This window comes from Tamandua tetradactyla, chromosome 6, assembly GCF_023851605.1.
Source record: "Tamandua tetradactyla isolate mTamTet1 chromosome 6, mTamTet1.pri, whole genome shotgun sequence".
Lineage (NCBI taxonomy): Eukaryota > Metazoa > Chordata > Mammalia > Pilosa > Myrmecophagidae > Tamandua > Tamandua tetradactyla.
Window position 1 is genome coordinate 81,949,901 of NC_135332.1, and position 18,583 is coordinate 81,968,483.

At 63.6% G+C, this 18,583-nt stretch overlaps 4 protein-coding genes across 8 annotated transcripts; 2 read left to right on the top strand and 2 right to left on the bottom strand.

Moving 5' to 3' along the window:
- Nucleotides 1–22: 22 nt before the first annotated feature.
- LRRC24 (leucine rich repeat containing 24) lies at nt 23–9,245 on the top strand. Of its 2 annotated transcripts, none has more exons than XM_077166467.1 (5): nt 23–678; nt 2,677–2,931; nt 3,086–3,364; nt 3,539–3,707; nt 4,237–9,245. In XM_077166467.1, exons 1-5 carry the CDS (start codon nt 130–132, stop codon nt 5,193–5,195), a joined length of 2,211 nt encoding a protein of 736 aa, XP_077022582.1. In that variant the 5' UTR covers nt 23–129; the 3' UTR covers nt 5,196–9,245. The 2 variants fall into 2 exon arrangements, with proteins under 2 accessions (XP_077022582.1, XP_077022583.1); XM_077166468.1 differs by having other exon boundaries at nt 573–678; nt 968–2,931.
- Nucleotides 5,660–9,245, bottom strand: LRRC14 (leucine rich repeat containing 14). 4 transcript variants are annotated; one of them, XM_077166470.1, is made up of 5 exons: nt 8,981–9,245; nt 8,298–8,372; nt 7,560–7,909; nt 6,817–7,407; nt 5,660–6,749 (listed from the first exon to the last, which is right to left on the bottom strand). In XM_077166470.1, exons 3-5 carry the CDS (start codon nt 7,886–7,888, stop codon nt 6,182–6,184), a joined length of 1,488 nt encoding a protein of 495 aa, XP_077022585.1. In that variant the 5' UTR covers nt 7,889–7,909; nt 8,298–8,372; nt 8,981–9,245; the 3' UTR covers nt 5,660–6,181. The 4 variants fall into 4 exon arrangements, with proteins under 4 accessions (XP_077022585.1, XP_077022584.1, XP_077022586.1 ...); XM_077166469.1 differs by having other exon boundaries at nt 8,298–8,428; XM_077166471.1 differs by having other exon boundaries at nt 8,955–9,245.
- A 144-nt stretch (nt 9,246–9,389) lies between these two features.
- On the top strand, nt 9,390–15,810 carry RECQL4 (RecQ like helicase 4). The gene is given in 21 exon segments (XM_077166473.1): nt 9,390–9,473; nt 9,548–9,581; nt 9,673–10,124; nt 10,399–10,994; nt 11,086–11,185; nt 11,275–11,401; nt 11,529–11,639; nt 11,736–11,867; nt 11,953–12,045; nt 12,124–12,260; nt 12,627–12,710; nt 12,779–12,967; nt 13,048–13,230; nt 13,325–13,448; nt 13,525–13,787; nt 13,895–14,180; nt 14,259–14,388; nt 14,467–14,799; nt 14,875–15,028; nt 15,290–15,398; nt 15,488–15,810. Coding segments are annotated over 21 exon segments (3,846 nt in total). The 3' UTR covers nt 15,613–15,810.
- A 53-nt stretch (nt 15,811–15,863) lies between these two features.
- Nucleotides 15,864–18,021, bottom strand: SLC33A2 (solute carrier family 33 member 2). Its single transcript, XM_077166474.1, has 5 exons — nt 17,004–18,021; nt 16,535–16,682; nt 16,336–16,451; nt 16,159–16,268; nt 15,864–16,078 (listed from the first exon to the last, which is right to left on the bottom strand). The coding sequence occupies exons 1-5, from the start codon at nt 17,683–17,685 to the stop codon at nt 15,905–15,907; spliced, it is 1,230 nt and encodes a 409-aa protein (XP_077022589.1). The 5' UTR covers nt 17,686–18,021; the 3' UTR covers nt 15,864–15,904.
- Between the last annotated feature and the right edge of the window lie 562 nt (nt 18,022–18,583).

Below are 18,583 nucleotides of genomic sequence, written 5' to 3' on the forward strand. Positions count from 1 at the left end.
CCTTCGAACCCGCGCGCCTGCTGCCCCTGGCCGCCAACGGGCGCCTCTACCACCCCGCGCCAGAGCGTGCGGGCGGCGCGGGCCTGGTGCGCTGGGGCCTGGCCATGGAGCTCAGCGCCTGCTTCGAGTATGCGCCAGGAGCGCCCGCGCTGCCCTCGCACGTTCGCTGGGAGGGCCGCCGCCTGGCGCTCACAGGGGACCTGGCGCCGCTGCTGCGCGCGCCCTGAGTGGCACCTGGAGCTGGGAGCCGACAATACCCGCCCTGGCACGCCGCCGGAACCCTCCAGCAATAATTCCCCGCCACTGTCGCTCGCGCACGCGCCGTTTGGAGTGCGTGCGGGGCGGAATGCGCGTGCGCCGGCTCCGCCCCGGCTCTGTCCTAGGTGCTGCCGCGGAACGGCCGACCGGGGAGCTCTCTCTGGGAACCGACCCGAAGGGGTGGGGGATCGCCGGCTCCCCACTCCCCGAGCTCGGGGCGCCCTCGAGGTCGGCCCAAGCTCGCGACATCAGGCGGGGGCGGCCGAGGCAGCAGGAGCAGAGCCTCCCGGTGCGCGTGCGCGAGCGAGAGTACCGCCCCCGCGCGCGCTCCCGCCTCCCCCTCCCCCCCCCCCCAGCACCTCAGCTGGGCCGCGGCCGCCGCGAGCGTCACGCGGGAGCTGCTCGCCGCGGGACCGTCAGGTGAGGGGCGCCCGACCCGAGGTTGCTAGGGCAGCCCGAGCGGGATTCGGGTCCGACCTGACTTTGGGCGGGGTGAGCTCCGGGAAGGGTGTGCGAGCCTGCGGGTTGGGGGCGGAGAGACCACGCCCTGTCCTAGCCCCACCCAGCCGGACCCACGCTGGAGGTGGGCGCGGGCGCGTAGGCGTAGCGAGTCGGGCCACCAAATCCCAAGGACAGCTCGGACAGCAATACTGCAGAGGTGCGCTGAGCTTTCTTCCCTTTCTCCTCCCGCCCCTGCCCCTCACGGCAGGGAGCCCCGGATACAGCGACAGCAGCTGCCGATTCCCTCGTGTGGCGCCCCGCCCCCTGCCCATCGGATTAGAGGGTTGTCCGCCTGGTAAAGGATTTCTGGGCACACCTCTCCTGTTTTTCCCGCTTGGCACCCTCATCCCTGCCCTCTCCACGGATCTGCATCTAGGGGCGTTCCTTGTAAGCAGCAGCGCCCTGTGTCTTGAGGACGCCGGAAACCTTCTTTACCTCAAGGGCCTTACTGCTGGAGGCTGGGTGGGAGCCCAGAGCCAATGTTTTGCACTCAAGAAAGTGGCCAGGGGGCCTATAAAATGCCCTTTTTTCTTGGCGTTCACACATATTCTGAGACACCTGGGAACTGCCTCTACTGGGCTGATGCTATTCCATTAAAAACTTTTATTGCTGTGCTTAAGTTTCCATATTTCATCTCAAGTTATTTTAAATAGCCATGTAAATAACAATTTAGAGTAAGACTTAACACCAACACCCAAACTATCTGGTGCCTTTCTGCCACTCCCCTGAACATGCACTGGATGTTCAGAGGAGCTGAATATGTGAGGTGGGGTTGCAGGCAGGTGGCTCTGTCCTACGTGCCTGGCTCCAAAGAAGCAGGACTTCTCAACTCTGTTCCCCTCCATCTAGGGCCTCCGTGGCTCCTGTGGGAACCTCCCATACACTACATTTTCCTGCAATCCTGTAGTCACTGCTCCCAGAGCCCACTTAGGAGGCAACACTGGAAACACAGCTGGTGGCCCAAGGTCCCTTTTTCACACCCCAGCCCTCCTGAAGCTCCACTCAGCCACAGATAAGGACACCTCTCCAGGAGCTAGCATAGGGAGCACAGACCCAAAACTCTGCAGTGACTCCCCTCTTGTTTTGCCCCATCTGTCAATCGCCTATCAAGTTCCCTGAGAAGACACCCTATTCTGGTTCAGCTGCTCCACCCCCTACCACCATGGAAGGCAGAGCCTGGACAAAGCTGTGCCTTGACCACACCACCACCCCCCACCCCACCCCACCCCACCCCCGCGGCTCCTGAGGCCTGCTCTGCACATGCCCTTTCCCAAACTGGCAGGTGAACCCCACAGTAGGGTCAGAGAGTGAGTTCTGGGGCAAGAGGGTAGGAGTCAATACAGGGGCACTGGCAGCTCAGGACCTTCAGCCTTATCCTGAGGACACAAAAGGGGACTCTGCTCTAGGCCACAGATTTTGTGCCAGTCCCCACAGGGGGAGTCCTCCACGTGGACAAGGGGATACATGCTGCCTCTTCCTTTAGAGACTGTGTTTGGGTAATCAGGAGCCCTGAGTTCACTGCCCACGCTCTCAAGCCCACTTGTAGAAGTGATCCCAGCCACTTCTGTGCCCTAGGACCAAGATATGGCCACGGGGTAGCTGTTGGCCAGGGAATTGATCTGCAGAAACAGTAAGCCCCTCATGGGGAGGGAGTGGATGAAAGGAAGCCCAACTGAGGGACAGAGGATGGGGCCACATCTTGTAACCACTGAGGAAATCAGGAATTCTAAAATTGAACTCAGTGCCTCAACCCTCTATGAAGGTATTTTTGTCAAGGAGGGAGACTGGAACGTTTTATTTATCAGTTTCTTTAACTGGTTTATAACTTGCTGAAAATGAAACCTCGTGTGTGGTCCTCCACCGTGCTCTGTGGCGGGCTCTCAAATGCGACGGGCCAGCTTGCCTGCTGTGTTTCAGGAAAAGCGTCGGATCCCACCGGCGCAGGAACGTGGAGAGGCCACAGCAACGTGGTCGGCAACTCGCCCGCGGGAGATGGCCTCAGGGGCGCCCGCGCTGCTGCTGCTGCTGCTGCTGCCGCCGCCGCCACCGCTGCTGGGACTCCCGTCCCGCGCAGCCGACTGTCCGGCAGCCTGCCGCTGCTACAGCACCACCGTGGAGTGCGGCGCCCTGAGGTTGCGCGCGGTTCCGCCTGGAATCCCATCGGGAACGCAGGTGGGCAACGCGTGGGGCCACTGGACCATGGGCTGGAGTAGCGGGCGGCGAGCGGCAGTGACATGGAGGGAGGGGGATGAGCATCCTGGCGGGTTGTATGGGGGACCCCAAGAGGACACGTCCGCAGTCGTATAAACGCCTCCCGTCCCCCTAGACTCTGTTCCTGCAGGACAACAGCATCGCGCATCTGGAGCCGGGCGCCCTGGCGCCGCTCGCCGCCCTGCGCCGTCTCTACCTGCATAACAACAGCCTGCATGGCCTGGAGCCCAGCGCCTTCCGCGCACAGCCGCGCCTGCTGGAGCTGGCGCTCACCGGCAACCAGCTGCGCAGCCTGCGAGGCGGCGCCTTCACCGGTTTGGGCCAGCTACGGGTGCTCTACCTAGCGGGCAACCAGCTGGCCCGGCTTCTGGATTTCACCTTCCTGCATCTGCCGGTGAGTGCAGGTGGCAATGGCCACCCGCCCTACTGGGCTGGAGTAGTGAGGGCAACAGCCATCCTGGTCTGTAGCAGGAACTAGTCTGCAGGGCTGGGGGAGGTTGGGCACAGGGTAAGAATGGGACCTGCCAGGCAGAACACCGGCCCGGTGATCAGTTGTGCCCTCCTTCAGCGCCTGCAGGAGCTGCACCTGCAGGAAAACAGCATTGAGCTGCTGGAGGACCAGGCCCTGGCTGGGCTCTCCTCACTGGCCCTGCTGGACCTCAGCAGGAACCGGCTGGGAACCATCAGCCACGAAGCCCTGCTGCCCCTGGCCAGCTTGCAAGTCCTCCGCCTCACAGGTACTTTTCCCTGAGGACACAGGAGTTTTAGACAAGGGTCTCCGCCTTGGCCACTGTGGTGGCAGGAAGAAGCAGGCCCAGGTGTGGAGGAGCTCCTGTAGCTCTGGCCTGCAAACTGCTGGGCAGCACCACGGAGGCCCCACCCCACTCAGAGCCTGGAGAACAGGGTGCCAGAAATGGGGATGCTACAGAACAGCAGGGCAGAGGGTTGAGGGGTTGCATATTGTAGGGCCATCACAGGGCAAGCTAGCAACAGCTGGAAAGACCAGAGACAGCAGTCAGAATTGGGCAGTTTCCAGGCAATGGCACCCAGAGAAGGATGACAGGATTTGCAGGGTTTCAGCCCTGGGGGATGGGTGTCTGTGGACTGGGAACACAGAGGGGAGAAAACTGTGGCCCCCACAGCACACCTTGATAAAAGCAGGGGCTTTCCCAAAAAGCAGCAGAGGGAGGCGACCTGGAGAGCTGAGGGGTGGGAGTGGAGCGGGGGTTAGGCTGTTGAGAAACCTTCTCCCCCTACTGCCTGCAGAAAACCCATGGCGCTGTGACTGCGCCCTGCACTGGCTGGGCACCTGGATCAAGGAGGGGGGCCAGCGGCTGCTAAGTTCCAGAGACAGAAAGATTGTGTGTGCAGAGCCCCCCCGCTTGGCACTTCAGAGTCTCCTGGACATATCTGGCAGTAGCCTCATCTGCATCCCACCCACGGTGCACGTGGAGCCGCTAGAGGTCACAGCTAACCTGGGAGAAGACTTGCGCGTTGCCTGCCAGGCTTCTGGCTACCCACAGCCCCTGGTGACCTGGAGAAAAGTGACCCAGCCCCGTGAGGGGCGGTCGCGGGCCCAGGCTCAGCCAGAGGGCCGAATACCTGGCCGGGGCGTGCACGGAGCCTCTGACACAGGCAGTGGCATGCTCTTCCTGACCAACATCACCCTGGCGCATGCCGGCAAGTACGAGTGCGAGGCCTCAAACGCCGGCGGCGCGGCCCGCATGCCCTTCCAGCTGCTGGTCAACCTGTCTCTGCAGCAGCAGCAGCAGCAGCAGCAGCTGGTGCCCCCGCCGGTTCCGGCCATCGGCCCCGTCAGCCACGAGCCCGTGCACGAGGCGGGTAACATGTCCTTCCGCGCTTTGGGCCTGGCCACGCAGACGGCCATCGCGGCAGCCATAGCGCTCCTGGCGCTCACCGCGCTGCTGCTGGCGGCCATGATCTGCCGCAAGCGGCGAAAGCGGAAAAAGGCCCCGGGGCCGCCGGGGGAGGGCGTGCTCTTCATCAACGACTACTCGGACGGGCCGTGCACCTTCGCGCAGCTCGAGGAGCTCCGCGATGAGCGTGGCCACGAGATGTTTGTCATCGACCGCTCCAAGCCGCTCTTCGCCGATGCGCCAGCGCCCCCACCGCCCGCTGTCCGCGCCCTGGCCGAGGGCGCCCCGCCCGGCCCGGCGCAGGGCCACCCGTTCCAGCCGCAGGCGGCCTACGAGATCCACTGCTGAAGCAGCTGCGCCCCTGCCCCGCCCCCGCCGTGGGTTCGCGCGCGCGGGTCAGTAAAGGGTGGAAGCTGCGCAGTGTGCGCCGAGCCGTGTGTACAGGGACTCAGCAAAGACAATGGGCCTGAAGAAATGAGCACGGAGGGGGTGGTCAGGGAGGTTCCCCAACACCCCCACCGACCCCTCTGGAAAAGACACCCCCTTCAGTATCACCCCATCCGCTGTGCTGCAGGGGCCGGACTCCGGCCCCAAGCCTGGCCTGCTAAAGGGGCCCTAAGTTGGAAGGGGTGGGGGTCTGCAGAGATGATCATTCTGAGGAGCAAGGACTGGCCAGCCACAGGCAAGGGAAGTCGCTCAGGTCAGTGGGGAAGCCGAGGTGGGGAGGGATGACAGCTACTACAGTGACCATGAAGGACAGATGGGAGCAAGTTGCTAGGCTAATTAGGACAGAAAAAACAGCCAGAGTCGAGTTCTAAGCACACTGCACATTTGTACCTGACAATACGTCGAGTCCCAGAGCCCATCTGCTAGGGCTGGCTGAAGTGGCAGCAGGACACAGGACAGCAAGACCACAAGAGAACCTGACCAAGCCTGGAGTGGCTCCCTCCCCACTTCAACCCGAGGGCACTCAGCTCTTAGGAAGGGGATGGGAAGGAAAGTCTCAGAGAGAAAACTCCGGGAGGCTTACAACCACGATTCAGGGAGAGTTCTGCAGAGGAACAGGACCCAGGGGTGTAGTGGCTAACAGCCTACTGAGAATACAGACTTGTGGCCCACACATGATCAGCCACAGTGGGGAGCAGGTGCCAGGGAGATGGGAGGCCCGAGGTATGAATGGGAATAAGGTGGGACCTGCACAAGGGGAAGTGAGGCCTGCGGGTTCCTGAGACATGACTGTCATGGGGGTCCTCAAAACCCCAGCAGCCATGCCCGTCCAAGGGGAGGACAGATGTCCGGGCACTGGTAGCCCCAACTGTAGGGTAGCCAGACAGTCACAGGCTGAAATAGTCTGCGGCCAGGCGCCCATAGACGTCAGTGGTCCAGAGCACATGGGCACGGCCTGAGGCCAGGAGCAGCTGGTGTAGCTCGGCTTCCACATGGGCAAACTTCTCCTCGTTGATGGAGGCCTCCAGGAGGACAGAGGCAGGCGGTGGCCAGGGCAGACCCTCATAGCAATCCACGGGGAATGGGTGCACCACGGTGCGCAGCTCAGCCTGGGCTGCCGAGTCCCGCAGCAGCTCTTTGAGACCAAGCACGGACAGTGGGTTGCCATAGAGTCCAAGGTAGCGGAGGCAAGCACAGCGTGTCAGCACTGGCAGCATGGCCACCAGCTGGGTGTCAGCAAGCTGGCACTCAGTCAGCTCAAGATGCAGCAGCGTGGCAGCTGCTGCCTGAAGAAGACTCTGGAAGGGTGCCAGCTGGCTGCCAGACAGGTCATTACCGCTCAGGACCAGCTTTTTGAGGTGGACAGCATGGGGGCTCCTTGCCAGGAAATACAGGTCCTCCGGCAGCAGGGCGCAGAAGGCCAGCTCCAGGCTCTCCAGGGGACTCTGCAGCGTGCTGCGGAGACACAGGGAGTCACAGGCAGTCAGGGCCAGGGGGGTGGGGCAGCGGTGGGTCAGCTCACCTGAGCAACTGCTCCAGCCGTCCAGACAGGAGGGAAGAGCCCATACTGAGCTCCCGCAGACAGGTGAAGCGGCCCATCTGGGCCAGGAAGTAGCGGAAGTTGTCCTCACCATCCACAGAGGGCTGGCGCGAGTCCCCGTGAACATAGTGCAGCCACAGGCTGGCCAGGCGCTGGAACCGGGCCACATGCGGGATGATGACGGACAGGCCGCGCAGGCCCAGGTTGTTGAAGCGCAAGTCCACCCGGCGCAGGCAGCCCGGGTCCAACAGCTGCAGCAGGGCCACAGTGTTCCGCATGGGCAGGTCCTCGGCCCGCAGGTCCCGGCAGCAGAGCCGCAGCGGGCTTCCCATGCTACTGCGGAGCGCCTCCCGCAGGAACGCATAGGAAGCACGATTCACACGGAGATCGACGCGCACCTCAACATGAACAGGTGCCACACTGGGGCTGGCCTCCACGGCTGTGCCCTGCTGCTGGGCAATGCAGGTACGGGCCACGGCTGCCGTGCAGTCCCACATGCTCATGGTGCCAGGGTCCTGCTCCACACCATCGTCAAGGAGGCCAGTCATGTCCAACACCCGCAGCGTGTGCTTCCTGGGAGCATGGGTGGGTTAAGTGGGGGTGGGCCCTGGGGCCCGCAGATATCCCCAGCCACCTTGAGCCAACCTCTTGCTAGCCTCCTCACGGACCCTCTCTGCACCCCTAGCCCCCAGCACAGCCTGAGTGGCCATTAGGCAGGCCCCTACCTGCAGAGGGGCTGCGAGCCAGTCTCAGCTTGCAGGGTGTGCAGCCGGGTCGTCAGCCCCAGGATCACGGCCTGCACACTCTCCGTGCTGGGCCGCTCCTGCAGCAGGGCCCGGCTGCAATGCACACACTCCTGTAGTAGCTGCTGGAAGCTGAGCAGCGGGAAGGGCCAGGTGTGCACCAACTCACGCAGCACAGCCGTCCTCCTGTCCATGAAGGCCACCTTGAAGAGCAGGGGGAAGAGCTCACGTGGCAACAGAGGCAGGGCCTGGCAGGCGGCTGGCTGACATTGGAGCACCTGCCGTGTGCTCAGGAACACAAGTGTGTGCATGGCACTGGGCCAGGTGGCCACCTGTAGGAGAGGAACATTCAGGAAACGGAAAGACCCCCAAGCTGCCACCTAGATAGGCCCACTCCAGAAACCAAAACCAGACACAAAACATGCGCTAGTGGGGGGATACTGCAAGTCAAACCTGTCAGGGACCTGCATTTGGCTGAGTGGGCCAGGAACTTAAGAGAGAAGCTACAGCCCAGCCCCCAGCCTCTATAGAAATGAGCTCATCACAGGGCACACACTGGCCTTCTGGGGTCATGCCTTCAACATCCCATTGTTATCCTCTAGGGTCATCTACCCCTGACATATGCATACACCCAAGCATGAATATCTTAACCAGGACTGAGAGGAGGGACACTCAATAGGATAGCAGCCATATCATAGCCCCTATCCCCCAGACTCTCACCAGGCCAGCCCTGCTGGTTTGCTCTGGCAGGCGTGTAGGCCACCCTTGGCTTCCCTGCAGCTCAGCAGAGAGGGGCTGCAAGCACAGACATGGTTTCATAAAAACTGGGCAGATGGAGAGAACCAAGCTCCCTGCGAAAACCAAGCCCCAAGTGAGACCACCACTTTCCGGTGGCCTCACCAGGGAACAGATATCCCAGGAAATCTACAGCAAGAGAGAAGACACTGCCCCATGCCCAGTCGTTGCCATTTGACTAAACATCCTTTCCTCCTTGGGGAACCACTGCTGAAGAACTACATCTCTTATCCATTTGGCTTAGAAGGCCCCATCCTGGCCAGAGGCATGTATGCTGAGAAACAAGAAGCTGCCTTAGGCTGCAGGAAACCTGGGTGTCAGCCCTGCGCCAACTTTCACAGTAGGAGTAGTTAGCAGGTGCTGTATCCTCAAGGCTACCCGGAGGGAAGGCACCATCCCTGCCAACAGATAAGAAGGCTGAAGCCGAGTCCCACGGTAAGGTGGGCTTGGCCGATGTAGTCCAACCTCAGGGCCCCAGCTATTCGTCGGCTTAACCCGAGAACAACGGGTTCCCGCGAACCCCTCGAGGCCCACCCTGGCCTCACTCCGACAAAGAATAAATCACGCGAGGGTGACTCCCACCTTACACTGGCGGACCAACCGCGCACCTGTAGTTGAGGAAACGAGAGGAGCCTAGCAAGTCGCCGTGCAGGAGCCCCCGCCCGCCGGCCCCTGAAATCGCCTCGGGCTGTGGTTCCTGGCGTTGCTCTGAGGACGCCGCCGCCGGCTCCTCCGGCCCACGAGCCTCGCGGCCCAACCCGACGCCTTCGCCGAGCGCGCAACCGCCTGTGCCGGCGGAGCCTGTCGTCGAACCAGGCGCGTCTTCCGGCTGAGGCTCATCGGTCAGAGCAGCGCCACCGCCGCAGGCCCCACCACCCCCTCAGCGCTGCCGCGCGCTTCGATGACGTCGGTGCTTCCTATTGGCCGCTTCGGCCTGACGCCCGCCCCGCGCCCGCCGAGCGTCCCCATTGGCTGGCGGCGGCGCCGGCGAGACGGCGGGAGATGCGTAGGGGCCACATGGAGCGGCTGTAGAACATTCGCGCACGGCTGCTGGAGTGGGAGCGCGCGTTCTGGCAGCGGCGCGGGCGGCGGCCCGGCCAGGTGCGGGGGGACGGGGGGCGGGGGTCAAGGGGTGGCGGAGGGTGCCGGCCCAGGCTGACTTCCTCCCCCTTTAGGGCGATGTGGAGAAGGCGTCCGAGGAGACCCGCGGTGAGCGCGCGGGGCCGGGGACAGCGGGGCGAGGAGGGCGGCGGGACCCCTGGGCCGGGCCCAGGCTGACCTCTCGCCCCCGCCCACCCAGCGCTCTACCGGGAGTACCGCTCCCTGAAGAAGGTCCTGGACCCGGCTGGCAGCGCCCGGCCCGGCAACCCCGAGCAGTCGCCTTCTACGGCGGCCGAGGAGATACCCGGCCAGGTTACCTTAGCATCCTGTATGGTTCATTGGCAGGAGCCCCGGGGAGTCGTGAGCAAGCCTCTGTTTGGCATAGCACTTTGGAGGAAAACTCCGCAGGGTGGAGAAGGTCTTGCTGGCCTGGGGAGGGGTCGTGGAGACATCTCTGCCCTTGACACCAGTCTCTACCTGGCCTGGGCCCTTCCCCAGCTCCTCCTGCAGGCTCCGGAGGCCAGCTGCTGGGGATCTCACCTCAATCGGGCTGCCACCCAGCGCGTGCACTCTACCCCAGGACCCAGAGCCCAGGGATCTGTGCAGGACTATGGGAAGAGACTCAGAGCCAACTTGAAGGGCACTCCGCAGGTGAGGGCATGGGCTGGGCAGGCATTGAGGCCTGAGGGCAAAACCACCAGATTACACACACACACACACACACACACACACACACACTCGGCTTTACTAACTAGAGCAGGACTTTCCTGAGAGATGCACAGAGCTAGCCTCTGCTCTTTCAGCTTCCTTTTCCATCCCAGCTTCATTCTACCCTGTCGTTGAGGGTAGGGATACTGGGACAGGTTTAACTGCAACCACCTGGGAGCCTGAGTCCCTGCTTGCTGCTCTGTCCTCACCCTCCCAGGCTGGACCAGCTCTGAGCCGCATACCTAGGCCAGCACAAAGATCTCCTAGGACACCTATATGGGTTCTGCCAGATACAGCAGCCGTCCCCGCCTCTCCAGAAGAATGCAGTGAGGCAACCCCCCAGCCTCCAGCGCCCCAGCCAGGGCCCCACCGGCCCCAGCAACTCCGGTCGTCTCTGAGCCTGCGACTGAGCTCCTTAGACCCCAGCTGGCTGCAGCGGTGCCATGAGGGGACCTATGGGCCTGACTTGGGTGGGGAGGAACAGCATGGCCCTAAACAGGAGTCATGGTGTCCAACCTCAGGCATGTTGGCTGCCCTGGACCCAAGTGTGGTTTCGGAGGCGTTTCCACAGGGCCCAAAGGTCCTGCAGCCCAACAGCATCCTTGGAGGGCGCTCCCAGTCCAGCAGCAAACAAAGCAAAGAGCAGAGATGGAGGAGGGAGCCTGGGAGGAGCCCTGCACAGGCCCAGCAAGACAGCAGCCAAGCTGCACCCCAGCCTGAGGGAGCTGGGGTTGCAGAGCTCAGGGAGGACTCACCAGGGAGGCTTGTGAGGGAGCAGCCATCTCAGTCGTGCCAAGAGCCTGCCTCAGCCAGGTACCAGCTCTGACCACAAGCCTGAGTAGCCTCTCTGTTGGGAGGGAGCCAGTGGTGCTGAGCACCCACGCTGCCCTTGCATTTCCTGCAGACCAGCCCCTCAGGACAGAGGCAACTATGTCAGGCTCAACCTGAAGCAGAAACGCTATATGCGGGGCCCAGCCCTGCGAGGCCGCCACCTCCGCAGACAGGTGAGGCAGACGTGACTTGGCTGCTGTAGCAGCCCCTCCCCTATCCGTTCCTGTCTCCTGTCTTTGTGACCCACCTTCCTGCCCCCCAGGTGTGGAAGCAGAAGTGGCAGAAGAAAAGAGAGTGTTTTCGGGGTGGATGGCCCAAAGCTACAGGCAAGGCATCTTCCCTCTACTGTAGGCAGCCTGGCCACCAGGCAAACCAGTGTCCCCACCCTGGTGAGTCCTCTACCCCAGGAGTGTGTCAGGCCAACATGGGAGGAGGGTGGGGAGGGTGCTGTGCTTTTGATGGGGGATATTTGGGGCTTGAAAAAAGGCCCTGCCAGCTTCCCCATCTCTGGCCCAGAGCCTGCCCTGGCCCCCCAGGAAGACGGAAAGGATGAGAATGACATGCAGCCCCTGCTTACACGGGAAGAAATGGTGGAAAGAACAGGCACTGCCCGCCATAAACTCTCTGGTGAGTGGAGTAGGCAGGAGCCCCAGTGGCTGTCCTGCTAGACTGACCCCAGCCCAGCTTGGAGCTCCACATCACCCTCTGTTCTGCTCACCCTAGTTGGTAAGGATTATCCAGGGTCAGTTGGGCTGCAGCTGCTGGTGCCCACTGACTGGCCTGTGCCCGAGATGCCATGCCTGCCCTCCACGGTTCCGCCTCTCTACCCGCCTGGGCCCTCAGGGCGGGTGGCAGGTGAGTAGATGGGGGTGGCTCATGGCCTTTGTGGAGAGTACAGGATGACTTGAGCTTGCAGGTTACGAAACATTTGTGTCCACAGAAACCCCAGCAGAGGTGTTCCAGGCCCTGGGGCAATTGGGGCACCAAGCTTTCCGCCCTGGGCAGGAGCACACAATCATGCGGATCTTGTCTGGTGAGCAGGGTGGAGCCTGGGCAGGGTAGGGCAGAGGTGGAGCACTGTACCACAGCCCTCACCACTGACCACTCCTAGGCCTGTCCACACTGCTGGTGCTGCCTACTGGTGCTGGCAAGTCCCTATGCTACCAACTGCCAGCATTGCTCTATGCCCAACGCAGCCCCTGCCTCACACTGGTTATCTCTCCTCTCGTGTCGCTCATGGATGACCAGGTGGGAACAGGGCCCAGGGTGCCAGCCAAAGGGGGTTGTCTGGGGCTAGAGCTCCCTTTGACGGCCACTTCTTGTGCCTGCCATGCTCCTGGAACTTGAGGAGCTGGCCATCCTCAGCCCACAGCTCTCTCTACTCCACAGTTTAGCACCCTGAAGGCAGCAGCCCTGGGCAAGGCATGATATGCTGAGAAGATCAGTCAGGCCTTTTGGTTTTTGGCTTCCCCTGGGGACCCTGAAGCCCCAGTCCAAGAATCCCATGCTCTGGGTCAAGGTCTCCTGTCCCCATGGTTCCTGCAGTGGGGTGGAGGCATCTGGGTACCATGGGGAAGGGCCAGGGCTGGTGGCAGGCAGTGCCCCTCTCTGCAGGTTTCGGGCTTGCCCCCTGGCCTGAAGGCAGCATGCATCCACTCAAGCATGACCCCAAAGCAGCGAGAAGGGGCCCTGAAGAAGGTAAGGAGGTCTACAGCAGGTGGAGGGGGGTGGCACTGAGGCTGTTTTGCTGACCCCACCTCCCTCAGGTACGGGCAGCCAAGGTCCACGTGCTGATGTTGTCCCCAGAGGCACTGGTGGGAGCTGGGCTGTGGGGTCCCTCCTGCCTCCCACGACCAGGCCAGCTGCCGCCAGTGGCTTTTGCCTGTGTGGACGAAGCCCACTGTCTGTCCCAGTGGTCCCACAACTTTCGGCCTTGCTACTTGCGAGTCTGCAAGGTGAGGCCCTGTGGGTTCGGGCAGGAGGCAGGCTGGGTGGGCGGTGTGGGTGGTGCCCTCATGGCCTCCACCCCACACAGGTGCTGCGGGAGCGCCTAGGTGTGCGCTGCTTTCTGGGTCTCACGGCCACCGCCACGCGGAGCACCGCCCGGGATGTGGCCCAGCACCTGGGTGTGGCAGGGGATCCTGGCCTCAGTGGACTCCCGGCTGCCATCCCCACCAACCTGCACCTCTCCGTGTCCACAGACAGGGACCCCGAGCAGGTGGGGCCATGGATAGCCCACTGACTGCAGAGGCCCCGCCTCCCCACAGAGGCCCCGCCTCCCAGTGCCCACACTGGCCCCTCCCCTCACCCAGGCTCTGGTGACGCTTCTACATGGGGACCGTTTCCGTGCCCTGGACTCGATCATTGTCTACTGCAACAGGCGGGAGGACACGGAGCGGGTGGCCGCCCTCCTGCGCACCTGCCTAGGGCCTGGAGGTGAGGGCCAGGTCGCGGGTCCCATTCCTGCCAGCTCGCGCGCCCCCCCCCACCTACCTGTCGGTTACCCCGACAGGTGGCACGCCCGAGGCCGTGGCTGAAGCCTACCACGCGGGCATGAGTGGCCGGGAGCGGCGGCGCGTCCAGCAGGCCTTTATGCACGGCCAACTGCGGGTCGTGGTGGCCACAGTGGCCTTCGGGATGGGGCTGGACCGGCCGGACGTGCGGGCCGTGCTGCATCTGGGGTTGCCCCCGAGCTTCGAAAGCTACGTGCAGGCCGTGGGCCGGGCGGGTCGCGACGGGCAGCCCGCACACTGCCACCTCTTTCTGCGGCCCCAGGTAGGTGCCAGCACTGCCCCCTTCATGGGCTTTTCCCGCTCCCCCCCCCCCCCGCCCCGCATATGTGCACCTGTCTCTGCTTCCTCACAGCCCCTTCCCCTCTGCAGGGCGAGGACCTCCGCGAGCTACGCAGACACGTCCACGCTGGTGCGGTGGATTTCCTCGCAGTGAAGAGACTGGTGCAGCACGTATTCCCTGCCTGCAGCTGTGCCAGGCCACTCCTGGGGCAGGAAGGCAGGGTGAGCATGGAGGGGACCCCAGGGGGCACACCCTCCCAGGAGGCCAAGCAGCAGCCCAACAGCCAGGATACGGCCCCCCGGAGAGCCTGCCCAGGCCACGAGCGGGCGTTACCAGTGCAGCCAATGGTGCAGGCGCTGGACATGCCCGAGGAGGGTGAGGCCGGGGGCGTGGGTGAGGGGTGGGGGTGGGGGGGAGGGCACTGGGGAGCCTCTGAGCTTGTTTTCTCTGCAGCCATCGAAACCCTGCTTTGCTACCTGGAGTTGCACCCACAGCACTGGCTTGAGCTGCTGCCGCTCACCTATGCCCAGTGCCACCTGCGCTGTGCCGGAGGGCCTTCTCAGCTCTGCGCCCTGGCTAGCAGGTGAGCACACCCACCCAGGCTGGGAGTGGGTGTAGTAGGGCTGCAGCGCCACCTACCTCCTGTCCCTTCTGAGTGCAGGTGCCCCCCTCTGGCCCAGTGCCTGGCCCGGCGGCCCCCCAAGGACACCAGCAGCAGCTCCGTGGAGTTTGACGTGGTGGAGCTGGCCGACTCCATGGGCTGGGAGGTGACGCCTGTGCGGCGAGCTCTTCGCCAACTGCAGTGGGACCAGAAGTCCAAGCTGGGCACAGGGGTGCATGTGGAGTTCAAGGAGCTGGCCTTCCACCTGCGCTGCCACGGAGAACTGACAGCCAAGGAGCAAGACCAGATCTGCGACTTCCTGCACGACCGCGTGCAGACCAGGGAGCGTGAGGGCCTGGCTCGCCTGCGCCAGGTGTTCCAGACCTTTCACAGGTACAGGGGGATTCTGGGTAGGTTATGGGGCTGCTCCCCCAGGTCGCAGCACAGACGAGCCTCTCCCGCCCGCAGTGTGGCCTTCCCCAGCTGCGGACCATGCCTGGAGCAGCCTGATGAAGAGCGCAGTACCCGGCTCAAGGCCCTGCTCAGCTGCTACTTTGAGGAAGAAGAATTGGACCCAGAGGGCTTGGAGGATGGCCAGGGCCTGGAGCCAGGGCAGGTCAGGGTGAGTACACAGGGCCAGGGCCTGGTTGGACAGGTTTGCACATACACAACCCCTTAACACCCCAACGGGCTCCTGCAGCCTCGCTAGCAAGAGGGGCCCTAAGTCTGCTGAGGCCTTGGCACTTGCCCCTGAGCTGGCTCGAGATTTCCTCAGATAAGCAAGAGCCACCCAGGCACAGGCTTTCAGTCTGGCTGCTGTGTGTGGGGCTCGGGCAGCTCCGGCCTGTCGGTGGAGGAGCCTGACCTGCCCTTCCACCTGCAGCTCCAGGACGGGGAGGAAGAGGTGCGCCGTGACATCCGGCAGCTCCTGACCCTGCGGCCCGAGGAGAGGTTCTCGGGCCGGGCCGTGGCCCGCATCTTCCATGGCATCGGTGAGGGGCTTGGGGTTGGGGCAGGTCTGGCAGGCCAGACCCAGGCAGGCCACGAGTCCTCAAGGCCTCTACTTTGTCCTGCCCCACAGGAAGTCCCTGCTACCCGGCCCAAGTATATGGGAAGGACCGGCGCTTTTGGAGGAAGTACCTGCACGTCAGCTTTCACACCCTGATGCGCCTGGCCACTGAGGAAATCCTTCTCTGGAGCTGCTGACCACCCATTGTCTCCCGTGGCCCACAGGAGCCTAACCACGGGGTGGGGTCAGGGGGTCGAGGCAAAGGCTTGCGGATGTCAGCGGCCTGGACTGCGACTGACTTTCCTGGGCAGCTGGTAGGATGGGGGCGGGTGGGACAGGGAGGCCCCACAGGACACAATAAAAGGTGCTCGAGTCACTTTTGCCTGAGAGGCAGCCCCCATGGCCTGAGACTACTTGCATGCCCCACAGACACATGGACAGTCAGAGCACAGGCCCACTCAGCTTTATTCAGCAGTCTGGCCCCCCAGTTCAGGCCACTGTGCCAGGTGCCAGGCCCAGGTAGAGAACGGGCAGGGCTGAGAGAGCAAGGAAGACAGAGAAGCAGGAACGCAGCCCCAGGCCATCAGCCAGCGCTCCAGCCAGTGTGCCCAGCAGCAGCTTTCCCAGCAGCTCCAGCGTGGCCAGGAAGCTGTAGTGGGTGGCCTGAGGGTGGAGGAAAGAGTGCTCAAGTTGGGGCCTGGGTGGCACCCCAGCTCTGCTGCCCCCTCCCGCGTGGCTCTCACCTGCAGAGTCCTGGGCGCATGGTGGGTGCAGCGCATCATCAGTGTGAAGGTGGCACTGGTGGTCAGGCCCCCCAGGAAGTGCTGCAGGCACAGGCTCAGCAAGGCTGCCCCTGGGAGAGCAGGAGTCAGCAGGACCCTGGGCCCTCACCCCTACCGCCACCCGCACGGGCCCCTCACCTCTCAGGACCCTGCTTGGGCCCAGGCCAGCATCCAGGTGGAAGAGCAGGGCTGTCTGACAGGCCAGGCCCCCAAGGCGGAGCCACAGCACTGGCCTCAGGAGGAGCAGCGGCTGCCTGGGGGCGGGGGAAGAGATGTGGTGTCAGGGGTGCAGGTGGTGGGAGGAGGGTGGGCATAAGGCCAGGTGGGGAAGGCTCACCTGTGCCTGGCCAGCAGGGCCCCGCCCAGGGAGGAACCAGCCACAGAGCATGCCATGGCCCCAAGGCCATTCCACAGCCCCAGCTCGGGGACAGAGGTGCCCAGGTCCAGCAGGAGCAGCGGGAACAGGTTGCCAGCACCCTGCTCACCTGGAGAGGAGAGTATGAGCAGAGGAATGCCCTCTTCCCCCCTGGAGCCTCACACACACACGGCCTAAGGGGTTATTGCCTTCATCCTTCAGTCCATCCCAAGTCATAATCTGGGTCCCAGGCACCAGCACCAGCAGGCTGGGTAGTGCAGAAGAGAGAAGCCTGTAGAGTCAAAGCTAAAGAAGGGAGAAGAGGCAGGCCCGGAGCCTGCGGTGTTAGAGCCAGGGCTGGGTTCCCGCCGGCATGGCATTCGTATCCCAGCAAGAACCAGAGAGAGGCAGCTGCATGGTAGATCCCAGCCCTGATCAAGTCCTCACTCACCCAGCTTGTAGGTGAGCACAAAGCCTGCGGTCCACAGGGTCCCGGGCACAGTTAGCACTGCCTGCAACAGGTGCCGCCGCTCGGGCTTTGGCTCGGAGGGCTGAAGCTGTGGCAGCCGTTGCAAGGCTGGTGCAACCCAGGCCAGCCCAGCAGCCAACAAGTAAGTGGCCGCCAGGAGCAGAAAAAGAAGGGACCAAGAGAGGGTGGGCACCAGGGCCAACAACCCGCCTCCTGCCAGCGCTGCCCCCAGCTTGTAGGCGACCACTTGCACGGTGTTGCCAGGGCCCAGCTCCGCGGGCTCCAGGAGCTGCACAGCCACTGTGTCCAGGGCCACGTCCTGCATGGCCGCACCCAGATTCAGCAACAGGAGCAGCACCACCACGGGGGAGGACAACCCTGCCTGGCCAGTCTGGGCAGGAGGCAAAGCCCCCAGCATCCCGCACACCACACCCAGGGCGGCTGTGCTGAGCGCCAGCCAGGCCCGCGGGGAGCCACGCCTGTCCACCAGCGGGGCCCAGGCCAGCTTGAACAGCCATGGCACGTACAGGCCTTTGGTTAGCGCGACGCGCGTCAGCGAGAAGCCCCGGGCGCGTAGCAGCACGGGCAGCAGCCCCGACTGCAGCCCGTAGGGCAGGCCCTGTACCAGGTAGAGGCCGGCCAGCGGCAGCAGTTTCCCATGCATGGCCAGGGTCGGCTACGGGTCAGCGGGGTCCAGACACGGACTGGGGCGGGCTCAGGGGTCAAAGTATGCGTCAAGGCGAGTCAGGTTCCGGGTGGGCTCAGGTTTCATCAGCACGCGGTGAGAAGTCACGGCCGGCATGAGTCCGGGCTGGAGCCAGAAGAGGTCGAGGTCGGACACCGGACGCCAGCCGCGGGTCCCGGAACCATTGCTGCCGGGTTAGAATCGACACTCGGGCCAAATCCCGGCAAGGAAGGCTGTACCCCCGGGGTCGGCGCCGCGTGGGGTATCTGTGCGAGGACCGGGATGGAGGGTGGGGGGCGGAGTGTCGCGGCGACAGAGCCCGGCTGAGCCTAGAGCGTCGACGCCACCGCGGGCGCCCCAGGTGGCCGGTTTAGGGATGGCTGCTGGCCGGCCCCACCCCCGCCGCACAGCCCGTCACCGACCCAAGGGAGGCGCGGAGGGCGCGGTGCCGCGGCCCATTCTCTTCTCAGGTGCCGCCAGCCCGGGTCCTCAGCGCTGCACACTGGGTGACCTAAAGCAACAGAACGCCGCGGCCTCCTCCTGCCTCTCTTCTGGCTTCTGTGGGGCCGGCGGGCCTCCCATCTGTTGGCTTGTGGCATAACTGGATGTGTCCCCACCTGGCCGTATCCCGCAGCTCCTCGCCCCTTCTTACAGGGAACCCCGTCGTGCTGGGCTGAGGGCCTACCCTACCCAAGTACAACCTCTTTTGCAGTTGCTCATTTACACCTGTAATAACCCCATTTCCAAGAGGCCTCATCTTGAGGTACTGGGTTAGGGTTAGGCTAATTTTTAGGAGACAGGTAATTCAACCCATAACAGACTCTCCAGAAGTGCCTCCTGCCGAGGGGCCCAACTAGCGGAAGCCAAGGTCAGCTGT